At 39.7% G+C, this 27,110-nt stretch overlaps 2 protein-coding genes and 1 long non-coding RNA gene across 5 annotated transcripts in view; 2 read left to right on the top strand and 1 right to left on the bottom strand.

Annotated features, from left to right (window-relative positions):
* The window catches only part of LOC118109793, a 5,661-nt gene extending 1,172 nt beyond the window's left edge, over positions 1-4,489 (top strand). Inside the window, exon 2 of the long non-coding RNA XR_004696854.1 lies at positions 3,757-4,489. This is a non-coding gene — a long non-coding RNA (uncharacterized LOC118109793). The remainder of the gene's footprint in view (positions 1-3,756) is intronic.
* tes (testis derived transcript (3 LIM domains)) lies at positions 1,351-17,770 on the bottom strand. Its single transcript, XM_047339944.1, has 7 exons — positions 17,543-17,770; positions 11,176-11,261; positions 9,237-9,705; positions 7,436-8,152; positions 5,589-5,804; positions 5,251-5,409; positions 1,351-3,916 (listed from the first exon to the last, which is right to left on the bottom strand). The coding sequence occupies exons 1-7, from the start codon at positions 17,567-17,569 to the stop codon at positions 3,725-3,727; spliced, it is 1,866 nt and encodes a 621-aa protein (XP_047195900.1). The 5' UTR covers positions 17,570-17,770; the 3' UTR covers positions 1,351-3,724.
* On the top strand, positions 16,887-27,110 carry cpa5 (carboxypeptidase A5). 3 transcript variants are annotated; one of them, XM_035157179.1, is made up of 12 exons: positions 16,887-16,975; positions 22,184-22,384; positions 23,165-23,246; positions 23,360-23,494; positions 23,574-23,678; positions 23,941-24,042; positions 24,436-24,537; positions 24,633-24,743; positions 25,025-25,115; positions 25,682-25,881; positions 26,039-26,123; positions 26,821-27,110. In XM_035157179.1, exons 2-12 carry the CDS (start codon positions 22,320-22,322, stop codon positions 27,006-27,008), a joined length of 1,266 nt encoding a protein of 421 aa, XP_035013070.1. In that variant the 5' UTR covers positions 16,887-16,975; positions 22,184-22,319; the 3' UTR covers positions 27,009-27,110. The 3 variants fall into 3 exon arrangements, with proteins under 3 accessions (XP_035013070.1, XP_035013068.1, XP_035013069.1); XM_035157177.1 differs by lacking the exon at positions 16,887-16,975 and adding an exon at positions 20,420-20,576; XM_035157178.1 differs by lacking the exon at positions 16,887-16,975 and adding an exon at positions 20,592-20,714.

The raw sequence follows: 27,110 nt of genomic DNA, 5'->3' as shown, positions 1-27,110 counted from the left end.
CTCCCTCTCACTTCCTGTACATCTCATGGATTGTCCTCTACTGCCACAACAAGTACAATCCTAGTCTTTGACTGGGTGTGAAATCATTGTCATAAACAATCTAACACATCATCAGACTGTAAAGAAAACCTTGTGTGAGAAGCATTACTCCCTTATCCATGCAGATTTCGTATATGTAAAGCACCTTGTAACAGTGTTTTGAAAGTTGCTATTAAAAGAAAGGTTATCATTATTTTGCAAAGGCTAGATTAATTTAAGCCAATGAATGGATGGCAAGTGAGACCATGCAGTCCCACAACAGTCACACAGCTCACTGTCATGTGCAAAACAAAAGTATGCAAAGAGAGGGTCAAGAGGCAGAAATGGGAATGAAGAGCTTTATGCATTTTTAGACTGTCCACTGACCCACCAGGACTTGTCCCTGTTTGCCCGATGGGCAGTCCAACTTCGGTACATGTGAGGGGAGGAGGCAGCAAAGATGCATTTCCTCGCTTGCTTCTTATGTGTATGACTGTCACCCCAACTCTCTGGTAATAAGCTGCATGCTAATTGAGTATGAGACAAATGGCAAATTCTTTGATGAGAAAGTGATTCAACTACAGAACTGGGAGGTGTCTGCTTAGGGAATGGTAATGCAGCCGCACCAACCTCTTCAGGAAAAAAAAAAGACATGACGAAAATATTGAGCTTCCTCTTTGTGCCGTTAGCTTAGCAACAGAATTTTAGAGATGCAGTTGAACCATTTCTTGTTCCTATACAAAACAGTTATAGAAGTCATAATTTGTGTACTATGGCAAATAGTGCACAGGACATGTGTATGTAGGATGGAATTGTGACAGTTGATATCTTAATTTTCATTATCAAAGGTCCTGCACATGCAGAGTTTTCAGTTCTGCTCAGGTTAAAGCCACAATGGAATTGTATGAGGTCACAATGTTTCTGACTTGTCACAGAAAAGGTTTGATTCATAACATTAACTATTTCTGCATTCCATTATAATGATCCTGTACTAGTGTCCTGGGGTTTCACATACTAGCTCAGTGGGATGGACATTTAATGGGACACAGGTATCACTAATGTTATTAGTTACACCAATAGTTTGCCTGCTACCTTCATTGGCTACATGAAGCCTGTTGGGTCTGGTGGAGCAAATCAAACCAGTAGGTGGCTGCAGCTTCAGGCAGCCAAATATAAAGAGGGAGAGGTGTGGTCTGTGTACACGCTGTCCTGAGAAGAGGTTGATTGGAGTACAGTCGAGCATGAGGGAAAACAGTTGTGTGTGAAAAGAGGCTGTGAAGATGTATTAAATAGCAGTCAAATAAAAAAGTAACGTGAGCAACATGTTATGGATTTAGTTTTTAAAGTGCAGTTTATTGCATGAAAGGGAAAATCCATGGCACAAACATAACAGAAATGAAGGAGCAAAAAGTTTGATGTGTTACAGTGTTTTTCCTTATTTCATCAAGTCTTTGGGAACCATGGCAAACCTGCTGTTCCTCCTATGTGACACCTGGCAATACAGTGTTTATATCTATTGTGGGGCCAGTGACACAAGCAGACCTGAAACTAAAACATGTCTGGAAAATCCTAAGTAATTGCAGGGGGAGAATACATATTTCCTTTAGTCCATGTTTGATTTGTTTATCCCTTTGATTTATGCTTTAAGGGATAGTTCATCCAAACGTTTAAATTCACTCATCTACTCACCACTATGCTGATGGAGGGGTGGGTGAAGTGTTTGAGTCCACTAAACTCTTTTGGTGTTTCAGGGGTAAACTGTGTTGCAGCCAAATCCAATACAATTGTAAATGACGAATTCTTCAAAAGTTAAAAAACATAAAATGTCCATACTGCTCGTGTGATGTCATCCAAATGTCCGTATTTGACTTGAAACTAGGTCATTTACACCAGGTTTTTAGCCTAATTGTCCTTTTGACGTGATGCACACGTCCGGAGGAGGAGATCAGCAGACATTTGGCTAAAAACAATTACCTTGTAATCTACCTAATTTCGTCAAATGTAAATGCCGGGGCTTACAGACACTTGAATGACACCACACGTTGGTTTTTTACACTTGAAGAAGTGGTCACCATTTACTTAAATTGTATTGGATTTGGCTGCAACACTGTTTACACCTGAGACTCCAAACGTTTTTTGTGGACTCGAACACCGTGAACGTCAACGTGAGTAGATAATGAGGGAATTTTCAGTTTTGGGTGAACTATCCCTTTAATGTAATTTCTATTTAGCATGTAATGTAGAGACCACTTTGTGGAAGCTACTTAGGAAGCAAATATAGAATAAATAAAGAAAACACCTGTGCAATCAAATGCAATCATAATGCGGTAGTTGAATATTTGTGAAGACCACCTAAATACTGCATTAGATCATTGGGAATCTGCTTTTTCTGAGAATACAATTTATGGTATTGTTGTTGTAAATGAAACTACATGGTGTCACAATTGCATTAGATAAAAGTGAATGCTGTCTGGGAGTATTGCAACAATCTTCGTGCATTTTGTTTAGCCACATTAGCATACATTAATGGAAATGATATTAGAAACACCTCTCATATACCTGAGCACCACATACCATCACATTGTTTGGTTCCCTTGAGATCACATGAAAATACTAGAGCCCGACCAATTTACTGTGTGGCCGATATTATGTTTGCCCATATGAAAAAAATGCTGAACATTTGTGCATTTATGTTTATGTAAAAAATATCTTCATCAATTCTATATATTGTATTTTATTAGTGTTTTCTTTTTAGTTGTTGTTATTTAGAATAACGTTTATTATTATTAAGTTGTAAATTCAAGCCTCAATTACTTTCTTTTTTCACAAGGGTTTGAAAATTACATCTTGCCAATTTTTTTGATATAAGTATCAGCAAAAATAATAGTCTTTTAAACCCCAATATCAGTATTGGGATTTTCCTCCAGATCCATATCGGTCAGGCTCTAGAAAATACTACCACACCACACATTGCGATGGTCTCTAACCAGGTGGCTGCTTTAAGCCTTTATTGCTGTCAGAGTTGAGGCTATTTACTTCCAGTTATTTCACTTATATCCACATTTATTTATTTATTTCTTCAGTTAAAGCGCTTGAAATTTGCTGCATAATTATTAGATAATAAAGTTTGCCCATTATTATTATTACTTTTAAATTTGATCAGGAACAAGGCACTGGAAGCAAATCAACACCAAACCTGGCTGATGAAGCTGAACATATCGCTGCATAGAGGAGGGGGGGGAATCAGATGCTTGTTGTATGAAGGAAGCAAATGTGGCAGATTAAATCAAAGATTTAGGAGAAGAACAGTGCTACCATTAAAACAGACACAGGTTTAACATGAACTAACTGGACTGTCACCTCTAACCAATACAAAATTAATCTCATCAGTATAAAAACACAGTACAAAAAAAAAATCTACTTATTAAAGGGATACCGCTGGTTTTTAAGGCAAAGAACATAGTGGACAGAATAGGTTAAGGTGTCATCCTAGTTTAGACTGATTTATCAACACTGTGGTCTTTCATAGATGAAAAACCCACCCACATGCAAATGGCCTTGTAAATATAGTACATCTCTATATTAGGGGTTTCAGGCACTCTATGTTAATGTTAACACAACTACAATCTCTGACCTTGCAAAGTTGTACCATTGTTTGATTTTCCCTGCTCTGGTTCTAGTCTTAGTCGAATCGGTCCTGGTTCCTCTAAGCCATGGTTTTCTTCTTGCACTCCACAGAGCAGAAGAGGAAGCCCTGCTGTGCCATGAAGCGTTGGCCGACTAGGTCCTTGGAACAGCCGGAGCACTGGAAGCACTGTGGCGCAGCGTGCCATTGGTGCTCGCCGTAGGAAACCCTCTGAGCCTCGGGCTCCATCGCATCCTGGCAGGCTGAGCATTTCTAGGATGAAGAGGGATATGATGACGTCAGGTCACACATGGGTCTTTTTACGTTGATATTTTACATGTTTGACTGTTCTGTTTTCATGTTGATATTCAAACTTTGCATTTTAAGTCTGTCAATTATTTGCCTTTTCGCAGCATATTACCAAAACAAATTAAAAGTGAAAGAAAATGAGACAAGCTTCTCATCATTTAATTCGTACAGAATAAAATGATCAGTCGTGTTTATTACGATCCTGCAGGGGCCACAGACACTGACTTTTTTTAGCAAGTTGTTTCAGGAACAACTTGCCAACCCTACCTTAAAGTATTTATTTGGTAGAACATTGCTTGGTAGAACAATGGAATCCCTAGTTCTTTAACAATGGCAACATCAGAAGTGAAGACAAGTGTGACGTTGCATAAAAACTGTGGCTTTGCAGGGGATTATGTTGGACAAATCATGCCAACACATGCCGAGTGCTTCACATTCTTGGCGCTCATTTACAATCGTTCTCTTTTATCATTTCTTCACGGAGGTCTGTTGTTTAATCTGCATAACACCCATTCAAAATAAACTGACGCTACCTGAGATACACTGTGTCAAAGTTTTTAAACACAACACAGGCACAAGAGGAGGATCACGTACACTTGTTATCAACACTACAGTCACATGTTCTGACTGGGACACAATAGAGATTTTTCTTTAGATTACTTTACTGGATTTTATGATTTAATAAAAAAATAATGACTGAAATATCAACTTAAGTTAGGAAATAATGGGGGTCAATGTGGTGGTTTAGGGAGTTTAAACATTGATTTAAAAATGAGCACAGATTTCAAGATTCCCACTCGTGAGTGGTCGCTGGTGGTGATGGGCCACCCACCTTTGATTAGAGGGTTTTAACCTTTTCAAATATATATAAATGTCATGACGAAGAGACATCTAAAACGGTTGACTCTGTGCAAGCATTGGCCCTGAGAGGTCCAAGAGCGTTTGAAACACTGGGTGGCGTTATATGAGACATGTTCATCCCATACAGATATAGATTTTATCATTGTTGAATGATTTTAAAACCAGTATTAATGTATTTCATCGAAGAACAATCATATAATTTAGTTTACAGGTCAATAAACACATGTAAGTAATAAGGATAAGAATAAATCTAAACACCATTCTTTGTGGGTCAGAGAAGCATTTGCACTCATCAGGTTGTTGTATTTTTCCTCAGTAGTTCCAGTTCTAAAACTAAAAGTGTGTCTTAGTGATCTTAATTGTGTTTTGAATAACAGTGTCCAAAAATCGGATTAAACTATTTCAACTTTCTAAACAAACAAGAAATTGTGTCTCACCACAGCATAGTTCTTCATGTAGCAGGGCCTGCAGACAGGCTTTTCATTCTCCATCACATACGTCTCTCCAGCGAGGATGCAGTCACAGTCGAAACAGCAGAAGTGCTTCAGATGCCAGTTCTGTTCCTCAGCCTGAGTGTACTCATTACTGAAGATCAGCTGTGGACAGAAACCCAGAAAACTGGATTAAATATCGCCAGCAAGCTCAAAATGGCAGGGAAAGAGATAAGAGCACAAAAAAACAACAACATACCCCAATAGAATGAAAAGAAATTTTAATAAAACTATTGACAGCGTCCAGAATAGATTTTAAAATGATGTGAATGATCCCCACTCACCTCGTCACATCCTCCACAGCGTGGCTTCTCACTGTCTCCATAGTGGCGTCCACAGTACAGCTTGCCTTTCTTCCAGAAGTAAATCATGTCCACCAGTAGTTCACTGCAGTTACAACACACAAAGCATGCTGGGTGCCAAAGCTTGTCGTAACCAGCCCGCTCGGCGTAGACGGCCGGCTCGCCCAGACCCATCGGGAGCTGGCAGTGATGGCAGGACTTGAAAGGATGGCATGAAGGAAAGAGATGGTTAGTATTAAGGTGGAGTTGTGATTATTTTTTATTACCAACATTTTTCATTTAAAATTTCTTCCTCCTATTTTTTTTTCAAAAGTCTCAACTAATCACTAAAACAATAAAAAGTGCCCATGGTAAGTAACAGAGCCCAAGGGGAAGATTTGTACTACTGGGGTAAGAAACGTCAATTTCATCCCGTCCTAAAAAGATTTCTTTCTTCCTTTCTTCCTCCAGAAATAACAATGAATTATTATGTACTTCCAGAACTTTTCAGTGGATTTACACAAACAGCAACATAATTCTCTTTGAGTCCAGTTCAAAGTAAATTCATCGTTTCATGTAACAAAAAGGCCTTTTAATGAGGGAACATTTGAAGTTTCTGCTTCAGATCTCATTCCTCCCTGAATGGAAGAGAATGACACAAAAAGCTGAAGTTCTCCCTCGCATGACAGACGACACTGCTACTGGGGCCTGACCTCTGGGTTTTTAATTATGATAACACGACTGCTGGTGCAGTTTGGGTGTCAAGGCGGATGTGGGAGGATGACACGAAGATAGGGAGTGAAAGTAAATAAATACAGAGAAACATGAAAAAGACCAGGAGAGAAAGATGAACATGGGAGGAAAATAAAAATAGAAAAAAAGGTTGATGCTGATTTATGTTCTCACTTCTTGCAAAACCACTGCTGCTTCTAGATTTAATATTAAAACTCTTCTCAGTATGACTCACACCAGAAAAACAGGAGTAAATCATAAGACTCGAGGCAGCAAGACTTAACTAACTGCACATGGTGATGATAAGATAAGAAAAAAACGTAATTTGTACCACATGACCCAGTGTGAATCATAACTTAACCACTATGCAGCTTGGTGAAGGCTGAGTCAATGTTGGTCTTATGGCTCCATCTAGTGTCCGGTCTGGGAGTTACAGGTTTCCGTAATTGTTACTAACATTGGTACTAACTAATATTGTACATTACATACATAACAATTTAACAAAAACTATGCACTTACTAGAGTTGCATTATTAACTGATTAACTGGTGTAATCACAGGAGTTAATCACATCTTCAAGAAACAATTAACAAAGGTGGACTTTAGTCGGGAGTTTCCAATTTCTTCTTTTATACTTATATCTATCTAACCTGTATTGAAATGTTGTTTTTTGTATATTTTTGTTTTTTTGCTGTTTTTTGTCACATTTGGGTGTAAATTTTGTAAGCAATGACTGGTTTTAACTATACGCCACAAATATTTTTAACAATTCATTTATTTATTTTGTATTTATGTTCTAACTAAACAAAAAATGTTGTTGTTCAAATTATTTATTCCTAAAAATCTGTGATTACAATTTATATAAAAAAAATACATTGTGGTTATATATGGTGACTTTTGTTGGACATAATGAAAAACTCAATACTTGAATATTTGTTTGCATGCATTTGACATAATATGACATATCACTATCAGAAAATATAAATTTTAATATTAAGATAATATTTCTATAAATGTATCCTGCTGTGACAGTGTAATGTAGATATTCAAGAAAGTGACGGGGACTGACAGAGGCCAGACTGATAGACAATATTCAACAGAAGAATATAAACATCTTACAAAGTTCTTCTGTGGTACTCCAGCCTGCTGAGCTCCTGGGATGCCCATGGCTCCAGCGGTGGCAGCAGTGCCCATGGCTCCTCCAGCAGATGGTCCAGTCCCAGGCCCTGATAGTTGACCAGCACCACCAGCTCCAAATCCAGCACCACCAGCTCCAGCTCTGCTATCCCCTGCCTCAACTCCAAAGCCTGCACCAGCTCCAGGCCCACAAATAGGCCCGACACCCCTGCCTGCAGCCCCTTGCCCTGAGCCAGCTCCAGCAACCCCACCTCCCGGTCTAAACCCAGCCCCTCCAGTACCAGCACCATGTGCACCTCCAGCCCCGACACCACCAGCACCAGCACCATGTGCACCTCCAGCCCCGACACCTCCAGTACCAGCACCATGTGCACCTCCAGCCCCGACACCTCCAGCCCCGACACCTCCACCCCCGACACCTCCAGCCCCGACACCTCCAGCTCCCCCCTGCCCTCCAGCCTGAAGTAGAGCCATCTCTTCAGGCAGGATAACATCTCCCACGCCCAGGGCCTCATCCTTGTATTTGCGGACGAACTGTTGCATTAGCTTGACCTCGGCAGGAGTCAGTTCATGGCATTTGGACGGGTCCTGGTCATGCTCGGGCAGCTGTAGAGCCATTTGCTGCCGACGGTAAACCGCTCCCTCTGTACCGAACACCGGTCGCTTCTCTGGTGGAAGCAGCTCGATGTAACGCACCGCCTGGAAGTCAGAGGGAAAATAAAAAGAAATCGTTGTGCTCAAATTGGATAAGGAAAGTATGAGGGCCAGAGATGAGAAGAGCACATTGAGGGCTAATCAGAAATAAAGTAACAGGGAAACTGTCCTGTCTTGTGAGAAGTCAAACAAAACATGGGTCCTGATAAAGCACGAGACTAAACAAAGACAGATACAGGACTTATAAAGACTGGGAAACTTAGTACCAAGCAGAAGATGAGTGAGATGGTGAGAACTGCTGCTATTAAAATTCTTGTTTATAATCAACAGCACTTTCCCACATTCCCTGCAGAGTGATCTTAATAACTTTTAAGTTAGATATGTGGACTAAAAGTTAAAATAATTTGCCGTTGCTAATCGAAGTTTTTTAATCAATAAAATTCTAAACTGTATTTAAAGAGAAGTTTTGATTCTTCCAAGATAGTAAAAAGGAAACTAGATGTGTGTTCACCAACTTGAATGGTGCTTCAAAGTTATTTCAGTCAATTACTCAGTTAATCAGGCTTAGAAACTTTATTAGAATAAAAGCTACAGACTCTATTGGTCCAGACACCCCTGTAACGGGGCAACCCTGGATCTAACACATGGTGATACTCAGAAGAAATAGACCTTGAAAACTTTTTAATTCCAGCACACTAGATGGCAGAGATCTGTTGTATGTATACTCCTTAGGACAAAGTGCAAGTTTCTAGTGTCTTAAAGCACAGGTTATTTTTTTGGGTAATTAAAATGGCATCCTCCCACAGACCTTTAGCTGTAGATTCAAACAATAGTTCATGTGTTTTTCCAATCACAAAATCCTAGTTGTCACTGAATATACAGTAAATATTTTTGACCAACATCATTGTGATGGAGCTAGAGCTGCAGCTTATGTTTGTCTTCATCCATAATCTGTGAATTATTTTTAGCCAAACACAAGTTCTCAGAGCCTGAGCTGACATTTTTGGTCGGACCAGCAAATTTAAAACATTAAAAAGCAGCATTCACCCCATTTGAGAAGCTTTAAAAAGTATAATATTAGTGTAAAACAGTTTATTAAGTGATAGTAGCAGTATTTTTAAACCCTTACCATATATTTATTAGCCACTGGCGGTGCCCACTCATAGGTGACAGACTTCATTGGCACATCTTTGGAAACTGGCATCACATTGGCTGATGTGGCGCTGACAGTGAACGGCAATTTATTTGCCTTGACTGGTGCGACACTTGCAGGTGCCAGCTTAGGCTGAAACTGGGCCTGACCACTGTTGGATGCTGCAGCTGCAGAGGCTCCAGCAGGCCGTACAGAAACAGCCGGGGCCGAGGGGGGAACAACGGAGGAAGAGGAACTCGGTGGCACGACGTAAGCAGTGGCAGAGCTGGGCAGAGTGATGGTCACCATGTTGCCCTTGTAACTGGGGATGCCGTCGGTCTTCAGCTTGGCGATGAGGCCAGTGTATTTGGTGTCCTCGAACAACTTGCCTACCTTCTTGTTCTCCTCTGAGTTCATGGACACATCGTGCTCTGTGAGGCCACATTTGCAATTTCGGCAGATTTTCCTGCAGAGAAGAACAGGAAAGCATTTGTGGCTTGAATTTTTCTAATATTAAAGTATGCACAAGTTTTTCAGGGTGAGAGATTGTTTTGCTTTGTGTGCTTTAATTTATGTGAAGTAATAATAACAATCTTATACAATTCTGCTACAATAGTAAACCAACACCATAAGCTCAGTGTTGCCTTCACATATCTGTCTTTTCCACAGGCCTCAACACAACTTGCTTCATATTTGCAGAGTAGCTATGACACAACTTAGAGCATGTTTCAGCATGACCGCCCTCAACTGCTGGGTCAAGCAGTGTAAACCCTGTTTAATTTGTATATGCGAGAACACACAGCAGTGATGACAACATTCACATTCCAGAAATGTTTGTGTGCTATGATCACTTTCACATGGTGCATTACTTTCTCTTTGCTAAAAACTGACAAAGAAAAACACCGGACTGCATAAAGTGCCTGTGAGATTCTGTTTAGGAAGTTCAAAAAGAAACTGAAGATCTTTACCTGTAAACTAAATGATATGCATGAATCAAAGGTGGGCAGACCCCTGCCACCAGCAACCATGCTCAACCACAATCCTGGCTAGATATCAGACATTTAAAAATGACAGACTGCCACCACAGACCCATGGCCGGGTGTTTGTGCTGGTGCTGTGGTGGGCATCAGGGCACCTACTGATGTCTTCAGAAAAACTAGCCAAGTGTGGATAATTGTCCAGACAGGACAGTGCATTCAGGAATTACTGGTCCACAGCACACATTGTGACAGACAGGGTAAGTAAGACGGAGAACTCTGGGAGTCTTTACTGAATGAAGACCATCCCACATTTGGAGAAAAGTGTCTGTATGTGCATACACTGTATGTAGAGGTGTGCATTGAATGCTTCCTATTACAGTGAGTTTGTTGAAATAGGAGCAGAACCCCCTTTAAGGCTCTATAGCCCCCGCTCTCAGCACTAATCCGACCTAAAGTCATCCACTGTTCTGGTGGTTCCACCGTAGCCATCACATTTGTTAACAATAAGCTAACAGGACGTGGAGCTCTGTGAACATAAAGCACAGCAGTTCTCAGGAACAGCATGTTCCTATTAGGCTGATGACTCCTGCTGCTATCAGAATATTTTCAATTAAGCAAAGGAAAGTGATGCTATTGACCAGTCTCGGCCCATAAGCGCACGTTTTTTGCTTTCCTTTTATCATTTCAGGAAGAATGTGATGATTAAGCATGTATTTTATCAAGACTGTCCTGGTTCATAATGTTTTATTAACATGCCTGGCAAGTGTCCAATAAATCCAGTATGTATCTAGTATCTTCACCTGAGGTTCAACGCTTTGTTCATGGGATTCCTTTGAATTCATATATATGTCCCTCTCTCTAAACACAGGAAGCAAATGGGCTTTGAAGCTGGATATCCACAGTTAGAATTAATGTATGTGATGGTGCTATGCTGCAAAAAAGAAAACTCGACAAACCTCCAGAAATGCAGCTCAAAGCCTTCGCACTTGTCCTTGCATTTCAAACAGGATGCTCCGGCGCCAAACTCGTGGCCCAGCGTCATCTGTGAACAGAGCACATGGTTACAAATGATATCACAGTTTTGACTGTTCAACCAGTGAGAGGAAATGCTGGGCTTCATTAGGGCAAGATGTACCAAGTAAATACACATTTTAAATCATGATACCGAATACTAGAATAAAATCATAATAATAACAGAATAAAGTTGTGATTTTACCAGAAAAAAGTTGGACATTTACAAGAATAATGTCTGAATATTATATTATCATAAGAAACAGGACTTGATTGTGCAAGAAATTGTGTCTATGCTGAAGAAAAATCACAAGAGAAAAAGGCGTGGTCGACTTCGAGGATATTGTTGGTTACATCTGTATGATATTCAAAGGGATTAGAAGTTCCAGATATGGTTGCTCTTAGCGAAGGTATGGATTAGGGGGTTGGAGGAACTGGAACAAGATTGTACTTTTTTACTGTACATAAGAGGGATGAGATTAACAATGGAAATGATCTCTCTTGGTCTGGAGTGAAACAAGTCCAGAAGAGAAATGAAAATTCATCTAGACTGCAGCAACAAAAGTCAGAAGACCAAGGCAGAGAAGAAGAATATTAATGTACTCTATAGAAGCAGAAGAGAGTTTATTCCTCTGTTAACTAACAGAGGAATACAAAATAAAACTTCAACAGGGGGGAGTTATTGCAAATTACATTTTCTCTTTGATTTAAAAAACGATTGACAATAAAATCCAATAAACTGTTTAAAGTCTTACAAACTCTTATTTGGGTTCAAATGATTTGTCATCCACACAAATTGTTTTATGTTATTTCAACACCTCTGTTCCACAGACAGTTCCCAGCTGTCTTGGTTAAATGCCATAAAGATTTGAGTTGTTCTCCAGTCTTTGGGACTTTATTTCTCTCGTCTCTTTAACGGCACACGTTTCCCCGTCTTCAGTGTCCAACGATGCTCATGTCCACATTGAGCCATTCCCGCTGTTTATGACCATGTATGGTCAACAATTCACTGATGCTGCTGACGGCCTCCAGCAGGCTTCCCTAATGTCAGAAAGAAGTTTCTGACCTGAAAGAAACTCACTACTGAGGAATGCAGACAGCGACTACTGCTTTTTATTGCTGGAAACTTGATGCCAATATTTTAGCTTTCATCACATCTTCCAAAAGAGTGTGAGGCGTTCGTGCCTTGGGAGTCGTTGAGGAACACAAGAGCCAAATTCAACAACATGATTTGTAGTTATAATGAAAAGTCCAAACACATAATGAATCTCAGTCAAGCTGCACACACACAGTCAAGCTGCACACACACTCAACTTCCTACATTCACTTTTAAAGGCAGAATTTATAGAGTTTGTATGATGCTCATATTTTCCTTTTACAGGGATTGTGACTCTGGTCTGGAAAACAAAATAATCTGATAAGATATCTGAATTTCCGCAAGGGGATGAGTTATCTATCTATCTATCTATCTATCTATCTATCTATCTATCTATCTATCTATCTATCTATCTATCTATCTAACATATTGTACTTATTTTTCAGTTTATACCGTTTTAACTTAAAAACAATTGTGTTACCTATCTTATTCAATGCTTTATGTTAAGCACTTTCCCTTTTGTAAATGTACAATATAAATAAACATGCTAAGCCTGACTGTAAATTCACTGTTGTTTAACAGCTGACCTCAGCTGACCTCAGCCCTGACCAATCATATAATAGCTTTTCTTCTAAAATGTAATTTCTTGCATTATGTTAGGGCTATGAGTAGATTTTTTTTCAACACTAGTGCCAATACAGAAGCCAGGTTTTAATACAAAATTTATATGGAATAATACTTAAAGGAAGGGTTGGTCATTTGTTTCTGAGACTCTATTTATCTTATTTGTTGAAATCCTCTTTACGTCCCAATAGCAGTTAGCGACTGACTCACAGAAAACTCATCAGTCATTGCACGTTCATGTGTTTTGGGGCCTTATTTTTGATGAGAGGGCCAATGGGAGGGGTTGGGATGAATGGGTTGCATCTTTTCAGATTGTAGCTAGCCCTTGGTAGCTTTTCTAGAATTACCAACCCTAGCATCAACTATAACTGAGGGAGCCAAACCCCCTAAATGTATAAATATACCAGCCATACAAAAACTATGCCTCAATAAAGCACAGAAATGTATCTAATTTTATTGAAATCTGTCTTTCAATTTCAGTCTTTAATACTATTGAATGCACACCCATAATTCAACTGACATTTTACATTCTGTTGCATCTATCCTCAGACTGTATTTTTTTGCACGCTGGATGAGCGCATGAGCTGTGAACACCTTAAATACTAAATTAAGTGTTGGGATTTAAGTCTGAACCAATAAGCTAAGTGGTCACTTGTGGAAGTCTAAATATTTATATGCTGGGAATAGTGAGGGAGACTGGCCATTTCTCGCTGAGGCTACTCAATGTGTGTGTGTGTGTGTGTGTGTGTGTGTGTGTGTGTGTGTGTGTGTGTGTGTGTGTGTGTGTGTGTGTGTCTTTTCTTTTGAACACAGAGACACCATCTGCATTATCAGTTGATGTTTATCAGTGACTGCATATGATGATTAAGACTTCAACGGAATTATGGTGACAGCACTCTGCAAAGAGGCTGTTCAGACACAAAGTATGCAGTTCAGACCAGATGAGTCATATTCATGAGTCATTCTGTTGCAGCAGGGCCAGTAGCAGCTGCATCAGAGGGATCCGATGGAGTGGTGTGAATTTCAACTTTCAATATGTTATATAGATATTATACCACAACATTTTGTTCCTGCATCATAACAAACATGACAAAGCACAACTATTGTCTTATGTCTGCAGCACCAGTGCTAGGACCGTGCATACACATACGTTTTTTGTTTTTTTTTACAATCTTGTTCGTTAAATCATTACGACAGCACAATATGTCCATAGATTCCATTTTTAGAACAATGTGTTTGATTGTAAGAGACGAGATGGAGCCAGAAAATAAATCATTCTAAGAGATTCTAGAGTCCTATTTGCTCACAACAAGCCTTTTGTGTAATTCCTTGGTTTGGTTTTGCATGCTGTCGTTAGCCATCGATCTTTTTGTCTTAATCTGATTATGCTGATGATGATGATGCCACATGAGGGAGTCAGCCATTTGCTTTTCTGACTTATGCTGATGTTCATCTGTAAGTTAATTCAATGTGTGAGTTTATCCACAGGCGTTTATTTCCACTCTTTTCCATAATTTTTATCTTGTTGTGTTGTTTATGGTCCTGTGCTGTGAATGTTTTTATTGTATGTTACAACCAGTTGAAGTTCTGCCGCAGTTCTGAGCTAAACCATGATAAACAGGAATCAACGGAATCAAACATTTTTGCTCTTTCACTTGCGTGCGCCGAGACCAATGTTACAAGCAGGCTGTTTTAGTGCTTACTTCGAAATATAATCCTGGCGGCGCCCCTGGCCTACAGTATTTCATATCTAATGTGGTACAGCTAAACGCCTGCAGTTGATAGCAGAACTACAGCGTGTGTGTATATGAGGCATGTCAGGCATTCCAGGATTCATGGAAGCAGAGAACAATTTAATCAAAAAGGTCAAAAACGCTTTTACTGTTTTAAGAACCACCTTTCTGTTTGACCCTGTAGCAGCTGATAAACTTGGTTTCTTGTAAGTAAACAACTCACACTCCTCTGACCAACACTTCCTTCTTTTGAGGAGCTTGGAGGGCTGAAGATGAAAATTCATACGGATATTTATTTGTATAATACAGCATCATTTTTTGTCCTGCCTAATAGCTGCACTTTTGGAGATAGTTGTTGAATCTCTTGACAGCAAATATATGTATAACTGTAAAACAAATAAAATAATATTTGGCTATGCAACATTCCCTTAAGGCTGGTCCCATCAGGTTGAATGCCTCTCAGGTCTGGGTTAATGAAACACACACACACCTAGCTGCTACCTGCTCTTTCTGGTGAAAGAGTTAATCACTAAGAAGCTGACATCTCATTCAGAAGGGAAATTTGTGAAGGAACCTGGTTGATGTTGAAGAACTAGTAGAGTAAACATGTGCATTGTTTGCAAACACTTGAACAGGAGCCTGTTGAGAGGTTCTACCTCATAAAAGATAAACTGGAAAGTAACTCTACATATTTGTTGAGCCGTTAAATATTGAACAATCTCAACAACCTTCAACACAATATCATTATGTGCTGAAGATTTACACATTCTGAGGAGAGCGATTTCACTGCTTCTCCCTCACCAAGGAGAATATTCCAGAGGTTAGTGTTATATCTGGGCTTTAATGGACTTTATCTCTTATCTTACCGCCAACACGTCTCACTGACCACCAGCTACCGAATGGAATGACAGACAGGGCAAGAATCAAATCAAATCAACTATTATTTGTATTGCCCATATTCACAAATCACTATTTGTCTCATAGGGCTTAACAAGGTGTGAAGTCCTCTGTCCTTAACCCTCAACAAGAGTATGGAAAACTATCAATAACAGCATATTAACAGGGAAAAAACTTAGAAACCTCAGAGGGAGCCACATGTGAGGGATCCCTCTCCCAGGGCAGGATGCCCTGTGTAGCTGAACACATCAACAACATTGAAATATTTACAGCATTGATTAGAAGAAAAGTTGTGTCAATGTTTAAAGTATTTATAGAATAGAAAATGTCTGATAGATATGACAATTGAAATGAAGGAGTTATTGCCAGAAATGGTATATGTGAGTATAGGCATATTATTGTATACCAAGTAGTCTTGTTGTAATCATGTCCATGATCAGCTGCCACCACGATCAATAAGCTATCGGTTCGAGGCCCTGCTTCATTCGAATGGTCTAACAGCCAAAAAAGACCCAAATAAGACTGTAAAGAGATGCAAGTTCTGGAATAGCACATACTACTGCAAACTACAAATTAGTTTCATGCCACACATGCATGCTTTAACTAACTGTAACCAAAAGTTTGTCCCTGTGTGTAAAGCATGTGTTTTACCTGAATTATGCTGGGAACACACTGATTTCTGGTCAGCGAATATTGCATTATATACACAAAAATGTATCTGCATTCGAAACTTTCTTGGGACTTTGACTGAAGCCAAAGTGGCAACAAATTGAACTTGCAGCTTATTGAGTGACTGATGCAACAGCGTCATGTCTGCACACATCACAGAGTGATTATTACCCCTGCAACAGATTCTACTGGCTTCCCACAGCTGCAAGCTATCTGCAGGTCTAAGAAAGAATCCTGACTCAGGCTGAATGGGATGGGAAGGTGTGTTATCAGAGTGGATTACCAACAACAGTAGGCTAAAAGCACCAGTGAAGAATGTCTGGGCCACTGCTTTCAACACATTTCCAAGTACCCACTCAAGTTTCACTCCAGTCTACACACATTCTGGATACAAAGCTCTTAGACTGGGGATTAGGGTTAGTACTGTAGTACTGTAGTACTGTACTCTTCAAAAGATTCCAAGGGTTACTGTTTTCAGTCAAAGTCTTTAAAGAGAGGATTTCCAAACAGCATTAGTTTTTACTGTGGCTTTCCATGGGCCACATGTAGCAAGTCATCCAGCAAGTCATCCACTGAAGGCATCACGTGCCCAGTCCATCAAAAACTCCCTTCACTTTCTATCATCTTGCTTGAACATCCGGTGCATTGAGGATAAGATCTGATTTAAACATACAAAAACCACACATGGGAGTAGCTTCACAATTCGGCAGCTGTCTGATTCCAACGGTAACAACTACTCTTTGTATGAATCAACTTTTACAACCGCTGCAGCCTTTTCCATAAGCAGGAGTTACGGCTCACTGATGCTAAAACATGACTACTGTAGAAACTGGAAATGACTGAAATGAGCATTATCCAAGCCGAATTTTGCAAAGACTCTTATTGTTTCATAAGTGGCCTTTGTACTGTGGCCCTGCTGGTGGTAGGCCGAGCCAAACTTTATTGACAACATTCACAACTTTGTACTTGTACTTTTGAGACAGGGAAATATTCTCAAAGAGTGAAGAAAGTAGGAAACGAGATTAAAAAAAAGACAGTTTTGTAAACCACGTCACAAATAAATGTTCCAATCCATCAGCCAGATGCGTGGAGTGAGCTGCTGGTACTCACAGCGCGTCCTTTTTAAGTTTTACGAATGAAAAGGGGAGAAACATGACTGTGACAGTTTGGAACCAGGGGTCGTCCTGTGACACCGGAACTTCCCCCGCCACCTGCCCGCTGCTCGGCACACCTTCTCAGGGCGTTACCGCTCCCAGACCCCGGCGGAGGAGCGTAGGGGGAGGGAGAGCTTACCTTCTTCACTTCCTTCTCTATCTCCATGTTTGCGTGTGTCCGCGCGAAGTTCTCTCGGACTGGAAAACACCTGTCCCCGGGAGCCGCCGTCAGGAAACAGACGCTGAGGTGAAGCGGGACACAGAAAGAATGACCCGACAGTCGGACTTCACTCTCGGCTTTCTCTTCGGAGCTCCTGCCCTGGTCCTGCCCCGCACTGCTGTCGAGTTAACACGCAACACGACAGCGTTTCCGGTCAACGCCTTAAAAAAGAAAACCCGTGTTCGCAAGTCGGTGGGAATAACTCACCAAATCACAAACTAAATAAAATGAAAAGGATGCTAAGTATATATTTATAACCCAGTTTTATGAGTAAAGGCAGATTTTCTGTAAAGTAACATCGTGTAGTAGCGTGGAAGCTGTAGCATCTAGTAACTGCTCTCTAATGTCCATGTTTCAATGTATTTTCAACATGTATACAGTGAATGAGAGAGTTTGATGCCACCCGCACTACATTTCATTCATCATAGACTGTGTTAACGTCAGATTAAACGATCATCTTCAACAGCAAACAGTTGTTGCCGCTATTTTGCTTTTATTTTGAAAGCACTTCCGAAGATTGTCTACGTCCTCTCTCTAGCTTGATGCAGCTTTTCACTACGGGGGTCCCGTTTCCTTTTCACTGATGTTTGAGGGGGCGCCTCTGCTTTGATGGACCTGCTACTCAACCAATAGGAATAGCGAGAGAGGGGAGTCAAGTGCGGAACCGCCAATCAGAGAGCAGCAGAGGCGTGTACTTGTCATAACAAAGGATGTGCTAACCTATTTCGACATATTCAACCTGCTGTTGTACTATATCTAGTTTTGCAGTTTTTTTCTACCTAAAAATTCACTTTTTATTATTATCATCATCCTGATTTGATTATTATGTAAATTTTATTATAGCCTAAATTTTTCTGTATTATAAAACATCCCTTCTGCATATGGTAGTACACAGTGAAGTGATCTTAAAACCCAAAAGAAACAGGGAGTCACCACAGCTGTGTTTTGTTGATCTGCATGTTTCGTGGCTTGTGAAACGCCTCAGTAACCGGAAACAGTGGCAGTCAGCAGCTTCCTGTGGGACCTGCTGTCACTCAGGCTCACTCTACAGCTCAGATCATGTTGAGCGTCAAACAGCACTGCAATGCCTGATCTATTCTATCTGGTATGAACATCTGTAAAACATGACTTCCTTTCGTGCTTCAGTATCTGTAAACAGCTGTCGTCCCCCTCAGTTGCAGAAATGTCGAAACTTGATCCTCCTCATGTGAAATGCTGCCATCTGGATTCTTTTATCTGTCTTGTCACCTGTAATACATGCAAACAGAAGAATCCAAAAACACTTAGGATTAGAGATTGCTGCAATTAACACCAATGATATGATGCCTAAAAATACACATAGCAGCAAATGTGGCGTATGAGTGTTGTTATGCATGGCTCGTTCAGGAGCATTAAAAAGAAGGGAGGCCCACACGCAGTGTCCATTTTAAAATATGAAATAACTTTATTAGGTAAAACTTATTACAAGCAAACCAAACCATAATAGGCCAGTGATCATTGTGAAGTGGGAGCATTGGCTGTGAGGAAAAATTAAAATGCTAATCTAGACATTGGTGGAGGAAGTACTCAAAAATTTGACTTAAGTAAAAGGATAAATAAATTGACAAAAGGGTACTCAAGTAAAAGTACCACATTAACTTTTCTATCTAGTGAAGTCTATTCCAAATCCAATCCAATAGTACACCACTAACTGTGTGTCTACTGTATGTTTTGTTTTATACAACAATAGTAAAGACTCCCATTGTCATATTAATAAAAAATGCTGCAGATGATGCTATTGATTGATACCATTGCATTGTCATATTAATTCATTTCTGAGTGTCGGTGGCGGCTGCTTCTGAATCCATGTCTGGTTTCCTCACCAGCCAGTGCTGCTGCTGCAGGATGCAGGAGCTACCTGCCGGCCCTGATTGGATCAGTGGACCAATTCTCTTGTTATCGATAATTAGACAAATTAACAAACTATGTGAACATGGGTTAGGGTTAGCATAGAAGATAAAGATATTTGCTGATATATGATATATAAAAGTAAAAATATTGATTGAACCAAACAAAACCAAGCCTTGCTCCTGACGTTCACCAGCCGGCCAGGAGGGAGAGAGAGAGCGTCAGGAGGGAGAGAGAGCGTCAGCGTTTATAGGTTCCAGATGGGTGAGGTCAAATCTTCAATGAGGTTGCAGGGACCATTCAATCAGAGCCAAAACAAATACTACACTGCAGCCAAAGCCGTCACTGTAGCCTACTCAAAACCTTTCTACAAACAATAGCCAGGCTCTCATATGAATACTGAAACTACACCCTCCACTTATATTCATTCCTATTGCTCATAGACATTTAAAATTAGGCCTCTCAGTAGTGAGAGTTGGAAAAATCAAGACCCTTCAATTTTTATGTTACCATTATTCCACTGTTGCTGAACAGTGAAGTACATTAATGCAAATGTCAAATAAAGCAGTAATCTTAATACATCTATTTTGATTTGAATAACTCAGGGGGGCCTGAAGCTTTATAATAACTTCAGATAAAGGTTTTTTGGTGGGCAAAACAATGACTGTGTATTTTGCCCAGTTTGAACAAGAGGACTGATTAAGTTAACATAAGATATAATAAATAAAATAACAGTAGAAATAGAATAAGTAGCAGGAGTCAGTAAACTAAAACAAAACTCAAGTGGCAATAGAAAGACATTTTCTTTTTACTCCTGGTAAAACTGCATCATGTGTTAAAATATACTTAGAGTATCCCCTGACTACATATTTCAAAATAAGGAAGTTATATGTTCTCAGAATGCTGTTTCACTGTGACATTATTAGACTTTTGACATGACAGTGGGTTCTGCATTACTTGAAGCCTTGAGAGATTCCTAATCATAGCAGGTAGGAGCACGGCGTCTTGCTCAAGGGGACTTCAGCAGGACACATAGATGTGGACCTACACACATGTCTGCTTCTCTGTGAGTCTCTGAGAACCTGGAACCCTCCAGCAGGTGTTTTCCACACCTCCACTTCTGTCTCTTTACTTTTCCTTTGCAGTCTTTTTATCAGCTGGGTCACAGATTCTGGGACATCTACAGTTGAGGGAGGTCGTATTAGTGAGTAATGTCAAGGATTTGTACTCCGCTGTCGTGTGAAGTGAGCTTCGATGATTGCATGCTCGAGTTTGTGGTCAACACATACACATAAGAAGGTGTTTGTATGAGGGCAACATATGATTTCATGTACAAAATAGCTGTGAATGTTGACGTCCATTGTTCAATATCCAGACATTCTCCATGACTCTACATGTGACTGTTTTAGAGGCAGAAAACGAAAACAGCATATAAGTGGTGACATAGAGTTGTACTTTGATGAAGGTTTCGTGTTTGCTATAGAACATCATAATTTTGGGCGTTGTCGTGTCTGGAAGTGTTTCTCTGCTAACATGTGTTAGCAGAGAAACACGAGTTCACGGTACACAAGTCCCAACACATGGTTTAAATTTAGCTCGCTGAAACTGAGTGCTGCCTGATAACAGTTTTTGCCCCAACATGAACAAAGAGGAAGATGACTGTGGATTCGAGCAGCAAGAGTCCACCGTCCATTGAGTTGTAAACTAAAAGTAGATCTGTGCGTCCTGCTTACTCAACAACTCGTTTATTTTCCCGATGACATTTCAGAGTAGAAAAAAATGTAAAAGAGAAAAAGCTTTGTAAAAGCCCAATACACTAAAATGGAGGCAAAGATTTAAAAATTCTGAGTTGTTTATGATTATTAGTTTTATTCAACAAGAACATTTTCTGGTTCCAGCCTCTCAAAAGTAAAGATTATTTTATTATAAAGTGACCTTCATTTTTGAATATTCCACTGTGAAACTGGAACTCTAATATAAGGATTGTTTTTCACTGCTTACTAGCATTTCATTTAGTAAGCTGTTAATAACAACAATAATAATAATAATATTTTAATCATAATAATTATTAAAAATAATAATAAAATCCTAGAAAAAATAAATAAAAGCAGTCAGTTAAATTGGCACGTGGAGAGTGGCATGGTAAGCCTCAGAGCAAGAAGGTTCCTGGTTTGATTCCCAGCTTGGCCAGTGCCTTTAGTGTAAAGTTTGTATGGTCTTCCCATGTGTGCATGGGTTTTCTTCGGCTTCCTCCCATAGTCTTAAGACATGGATACTGGGGTTAAGTTAATTGGAGACTCTAAATTAACTGTACATGTGAATGGTTGTTTGTGACTGTGATTGGCTAGTGACCTGTCCAGAATGTACCCCGCCTCTCATCAATGACAGCTGGAATTGGCTTCAGATAAGATAATTTATAATGAATGGAAGGATGGAATTGATGCTGAAAATTATACACAGGGAGTTTACAGTGTTTTAACGAGTCCTTTTAACTTTAATGAACATTTAATATAAAAATGTAATAATACAGACGGATGAGAAGTCGGACTGAGCTCGTTTCATTGTCTCAGTTCGACCCAGTCGGACTGTTACCCTTTTCTTTAGCCACTGAGCAAAAGTAAATAACAAACACAAACAAAGTAATTGCATGCAGATTTTGTTTGCTTTGTCCAGACTGCTGTGAGAAAGGGACCAGCTGCTGACACACCTCCGTCACCTTAAGCAAGGTTGTGGTTTGGACACGTGACGGAGCAGGCTGAGCCATAAAAGCCTGTTTCTGGGCTCAGCCAGTTTCACACTGCTGGTCAAGATGAGGGTGCTGCTCGTGCTCGCCACACTGTTTGTGGTCTCTCTCTGCAAGAAGACGTTTGAGGGGTAAGTGGGCAGCAGGACTGACTGAGGCACTGATGCCTTTTGAAAGTATACTTAGACATGTTTTTGTAGCTTTATGCTGGTTGACAACGAGGACTTCTTTCTAAAAGAAGCCCTCGTTGTCAACCTGGAAAACCTTCACCATGAACTGGATGACTGAGAGTCTTCACAGATAGTATATGTTGTTCCACTACATATGTCTATGCACCCAAGGACACCTTACAATATTTCATAGATAAACACGTGAATAAAACCAAACTTTAAAATCAGATGAGGAGACACAAACACCTGTCAATGCAACATAATGTGACACGAGAAAAGTTAAAGAGTAAAACCAAAGGTTAAAATGTGATTATTGACGGATAGATAGGATGCTATGTGTGGCAGACTGATCGGTATAGATGTGTTTTGGGTTGTGATTTGAACATTTCAATAGTTCAAAACCCCAAAATATATGAAAACTACAAATTCACATTTCATACCTGCAATTAGAATGGATAAAAATCATCAGATGAGAACTAGTTTGGTGGTTTACCGAAAACTACAGTTTTTTTGCTGCTGTTTGTAAAAAGTGTGTAAAAATAAATAAATAAAACAAAACAACCAAATAAATATTTTGGTGTAAACTATTTTACCGGTGGCAAATGTGGCCTAAAAACCGCACAATTACACACAAGCAGAAGCAGTTAGCCTTAGGAAAACTTACTCCAGCACATGTGAGCCAACTTCCTTCTACTTGAATTGAGTAAAAAGTTGTAAAACATTGTGGTTCTCGCTTTGCAGAGATCAGGTGCTTCGCATTATTCCAAAAGATGAGGTCGAGCTTTCACTTGTGAAGGACCTGGAGGACATGATCGAGTTTGAGGTCATCTATCATCCTTTATCAATAATGACATAAAAATGGAAAGTAATTAAAGTAATAACCAACTTCTTTGCTCCAAGAACATGGGGGATAAATTTGAATGTGTTTTTTTTCAGCTGGACTTCTGGAAGGATGCGGCTGATGTGGACACTCCTGTGCACATTAGAGTTCCCTTCCACGGCCTGCAGTCCACCAAAATGTACCTGGAGTCTCAGGGCATCGATTACTCCATCATGATTGAAGACCTGCAGGTACGAAAAGGGAGCAGCAGTGATTTATTAAATTCACTCAGACAAGGTTCCGTCTGACTTTGATGTGACTGGTGTTCAGGCGATGCTGGATGAGGAGCAGGAGGAGATGGAGTCTGCAGCTCGTGTGGCTGATCCCAGAAACACTGACAACTTTGACTTCTCCAGATACCACACCATAGACGAGGTGCGTACATGCACTCACTCTGTTATCCAGTAACAGCATCATTCAGTTTGATTAAGGTTCAAGTGGATACAAATTCTAAACCTATGTGTCTGATATAAACCATTACAGTGGTTGATTATTAATTAGGTTTGTTTTAAATGATTGAATGGTAAAAGGAAAGTCTCATATAAGTCATCACCAGTGCTTGTCTTCTAATAATAGTGCTGCAGCTTGTAGTGATGCTCATGTGTTCAGACCTAGATTTTTTTGTCTCGGTTTTAAGATCTACAGCTTCCAGGACATGCTGGTGGCCGAGAATCCCAACATGGTCAGCAAGATCGTGATTGGTCGGAGCTACCAGGGCCGTCCCCTGAATGTGCTCAAGGTGAGTGAGTCCGGTAAAAGAAAACTATGGTTAAAAGATCAATAAAAATATTATGACACCCACTCTACTTTTACGTGTAAATAATCTGGCTCAGAATAAAAAAAAACTTTTCAGATACAGTGTTCTTTCCCATTTCCCATGTTGTATTCGATAAAAATGATTTGAGGTATAAGATAAGATATAAGATAAGATAAAACTTTATCAATCCCATGCCAAAGAAATTCACTTGTTATAACAGCAGATAGTCAGAATGAGTTCGACAAGAGAATTACAAAGGCAAATGTATACATACACACATATACAGTAATGGTGATGTGAAAAACATTGCAGCATTTATTTTCCATTCAGATATATTTACTGATTGATGTTTGCTGTTCCGTTCCTCTGTCTCAGTTCAGCACTGGTGGAACCAACCGTCCCGCTATCTGGATCGACACTGGAATCCACTCCAGAGAGTGGGTCACTCAGGCCAGTGGCACCTGGTTTGCCAAGAAGGTGCTTTGATAACTATTACATTTTTCTCCTCTGTCTCTTTGACCTTTGACCTGCTGCACTGACTATCATGTCCTTTAAATGTCTGTCATCATCAGATTGTGACTGATTACGGACGTGATCCTGCTCTGACCGCCATCCTCAACAAGATGGACATCTTCCTGGAGATTGTGACAAACCCTGATGGCTTCTATTACACCCACACCAGCGTAAGTTTCTGATCTGCCAATGGATTCCGATCACATTCAGCTTTTCCTAATAAAACTGGTCAGTCTTGAAATTAGAGTTGTCATTTTACTTTGAGATTTATGTTTGATTAGATTTAATAAATACAAATAGTAGTGTAATATCAGTAACATAGATATGATCAACAATAAGCACACACGGAAAAATTGACAAAAATCAAATACAGATTTTCACAAGAACTCACATAAAATAAGATTTATGATCATAAATAGCATAACAAATATTGTGATGACTTCCTTTGTAGAACCGTATGTGGCGTAAGACCAGGAAGCCCAACCCTGGCTCTAACTGCGTTGGTGTCGATCCGAACAGGAACTGGGATGCTGGTTTTGGAGGTAATGTCTTCCCCTTGTCACTGGAAAATACAGAGACACCAAATGTCATTATCAGTTTTTCAAAATTCTTTAAATTAAAGCAACAAAAACTTACTTTCCAATAATAATCTGTTGTGTTTTTACTATATTTGAATAATCACCTCATGAACCTTTGTACTTTGTTGTATTTGTACTTGTATCTGCAAGTGTCATCCTCAATGCTACCTCCAGGTGGCATCAATGTAGCAAATATTCAAATTCTTCATAGATTGATTTTAAACAGCATCATCACTGGTGCTTGAGTTTTTCTTTTATGGTTCTTCCATCAAGAAAGTAGTGGCCCAAAACTCCCGCAATTAGTCTGACCTTCCACAAAATACGTACCAGGAAGCCAAAGACACAATAAATAACTCACATATTTTAGTGCTTGAGACTTTTGTACCATGAGTATGAGTAAATATCGTAAGTGAGCTGGGCCAGTTGTAATGCTCTTATGCCAAGTGATCACAGTCATTTCAATTCAGAAGCTGTTTATAGACAGTGACATTTCCTTGCACTTTCTCTAAGTCTGATGTCATCATGTGTAGGACCTGGTGCCAGCAGCAGCCCCTGCTCTGAGACCTACCGTGGCCCCAGGGCTAACTCTGAGTCTGAGGTCAAGTCCATTGTGGACTTTGTGAAGTCGCATGGAAACATTAAGGCGTTCGTCTCCATCCATTCCTACTCCCAGATGCTTCTGTATCCTTACGGCTACACCAGGAATCCAGCCAAGGATCAGACCGAGCTGGTAAAAATAACAGATCTGTTTTATTTTTCAAGATCAAACTGGGGAAATTGTCATATAAGTTATAATGTTATATAAGAAACAATGAATTATATATATATATATATATATATATATATATACCTATATATTCATATATCATGGTAATGTCTTCCTACAGCACGCACTGGCGAAGAAGGCTATCACTGACCTGGCTTCCCTGTATGGTACTAGATACAGATACGGCAGCATCATTAGCACCATCTGTAAGTTTCAACACTTATCACTATATCCACACTAAATGTTATTTGTATTTAACAATAATTATCATTATCAACTTTTTACTTATAATAAAATATGATTCTAGAGAACACAGAAAACAGAGCAAATGTTTAGTGTGAATTTACGACACTGATAATTTATAAACTTCAAAATAAAGTCACCAAAATACTGTAACCAAATTTGCACCTTAAGATATTCAATTGGATTTTATTTTGTAGATGTAATTTAGCATTCAAAAAAACATTGGTCTCCAATTATTTATTTCCTTGGAAATGTTGTGTGGGTTTATGATGAATCACTGTTTAGTTCAAAACCTGTATTAAGTTGTTTTTGTCTATTTAAGCAACTGTGACAAAGGAAGCTGTTTTGTTTTTTAGACCCTTTGGTTCATGGTAAATAAACTGTATCTATATAAGGCTTCTGTAGTTTTATCTTTAACTCCCAAACTACTGTAATTAGGCCCCATGCATTGTTGTCTGCCACACTATCTCTTTTCATTCTTTTCCCAGTAGCGAGCATCAGATTCTAATATATTTATATTCTTTGAATAATGGCTTTAACTACAAAATACTCCCTAAGATCTCCAGAATCAAAGCATAGGACCTCCATTACGACTCCTGCCTCAAAATTTGTGTTTTATACCTGAAGTATCATCAACAACGATACTTGTTTCTGCTGCAGACCAAGCCAGTGGTGGCACCATCGACTGGACCTACGACCAAGGCATCAAGTACTCTTACACCTTTGAGCTGAGGGACACAGGTCGTCACGGTTTCATCCTGCCAGCCAATCAGATCATCCCCACCGCCAGTGAGACTTGGCTGGCTCTGATGGCCATCATGGATCACACCTTCAAGAACCCATACTAAACAAAACCTGTGTGGTCACTGCTGACAGATCACCATCATCATCTTCCTACTTCTACGGATGATTTCCACAGATAAATAAACAAGCACATCTGAAAAACTGCA

Source organism: Hippoglossus stenolepis, chromosome 5 (assembly GCF_022539355.2).
Source record: "Hippoglossus stenolepis isolate QCI-W04-F060 chromosome 5, HSTE1.2, whole genome shotgun sequence".
In the NCBI taxonomy this organism is placed as follows: Eukaryota; Metazoa; Chordata; class Actinopteri; order Pleuronectiformes; family Pleuronectidae; genus Hippoglossus; species Hippoglossus stenolepis.
Note: the sequence above shows the minus strand (reverse complement) of the source record. Positions and strands in the feature narration are given on the sequence as shown.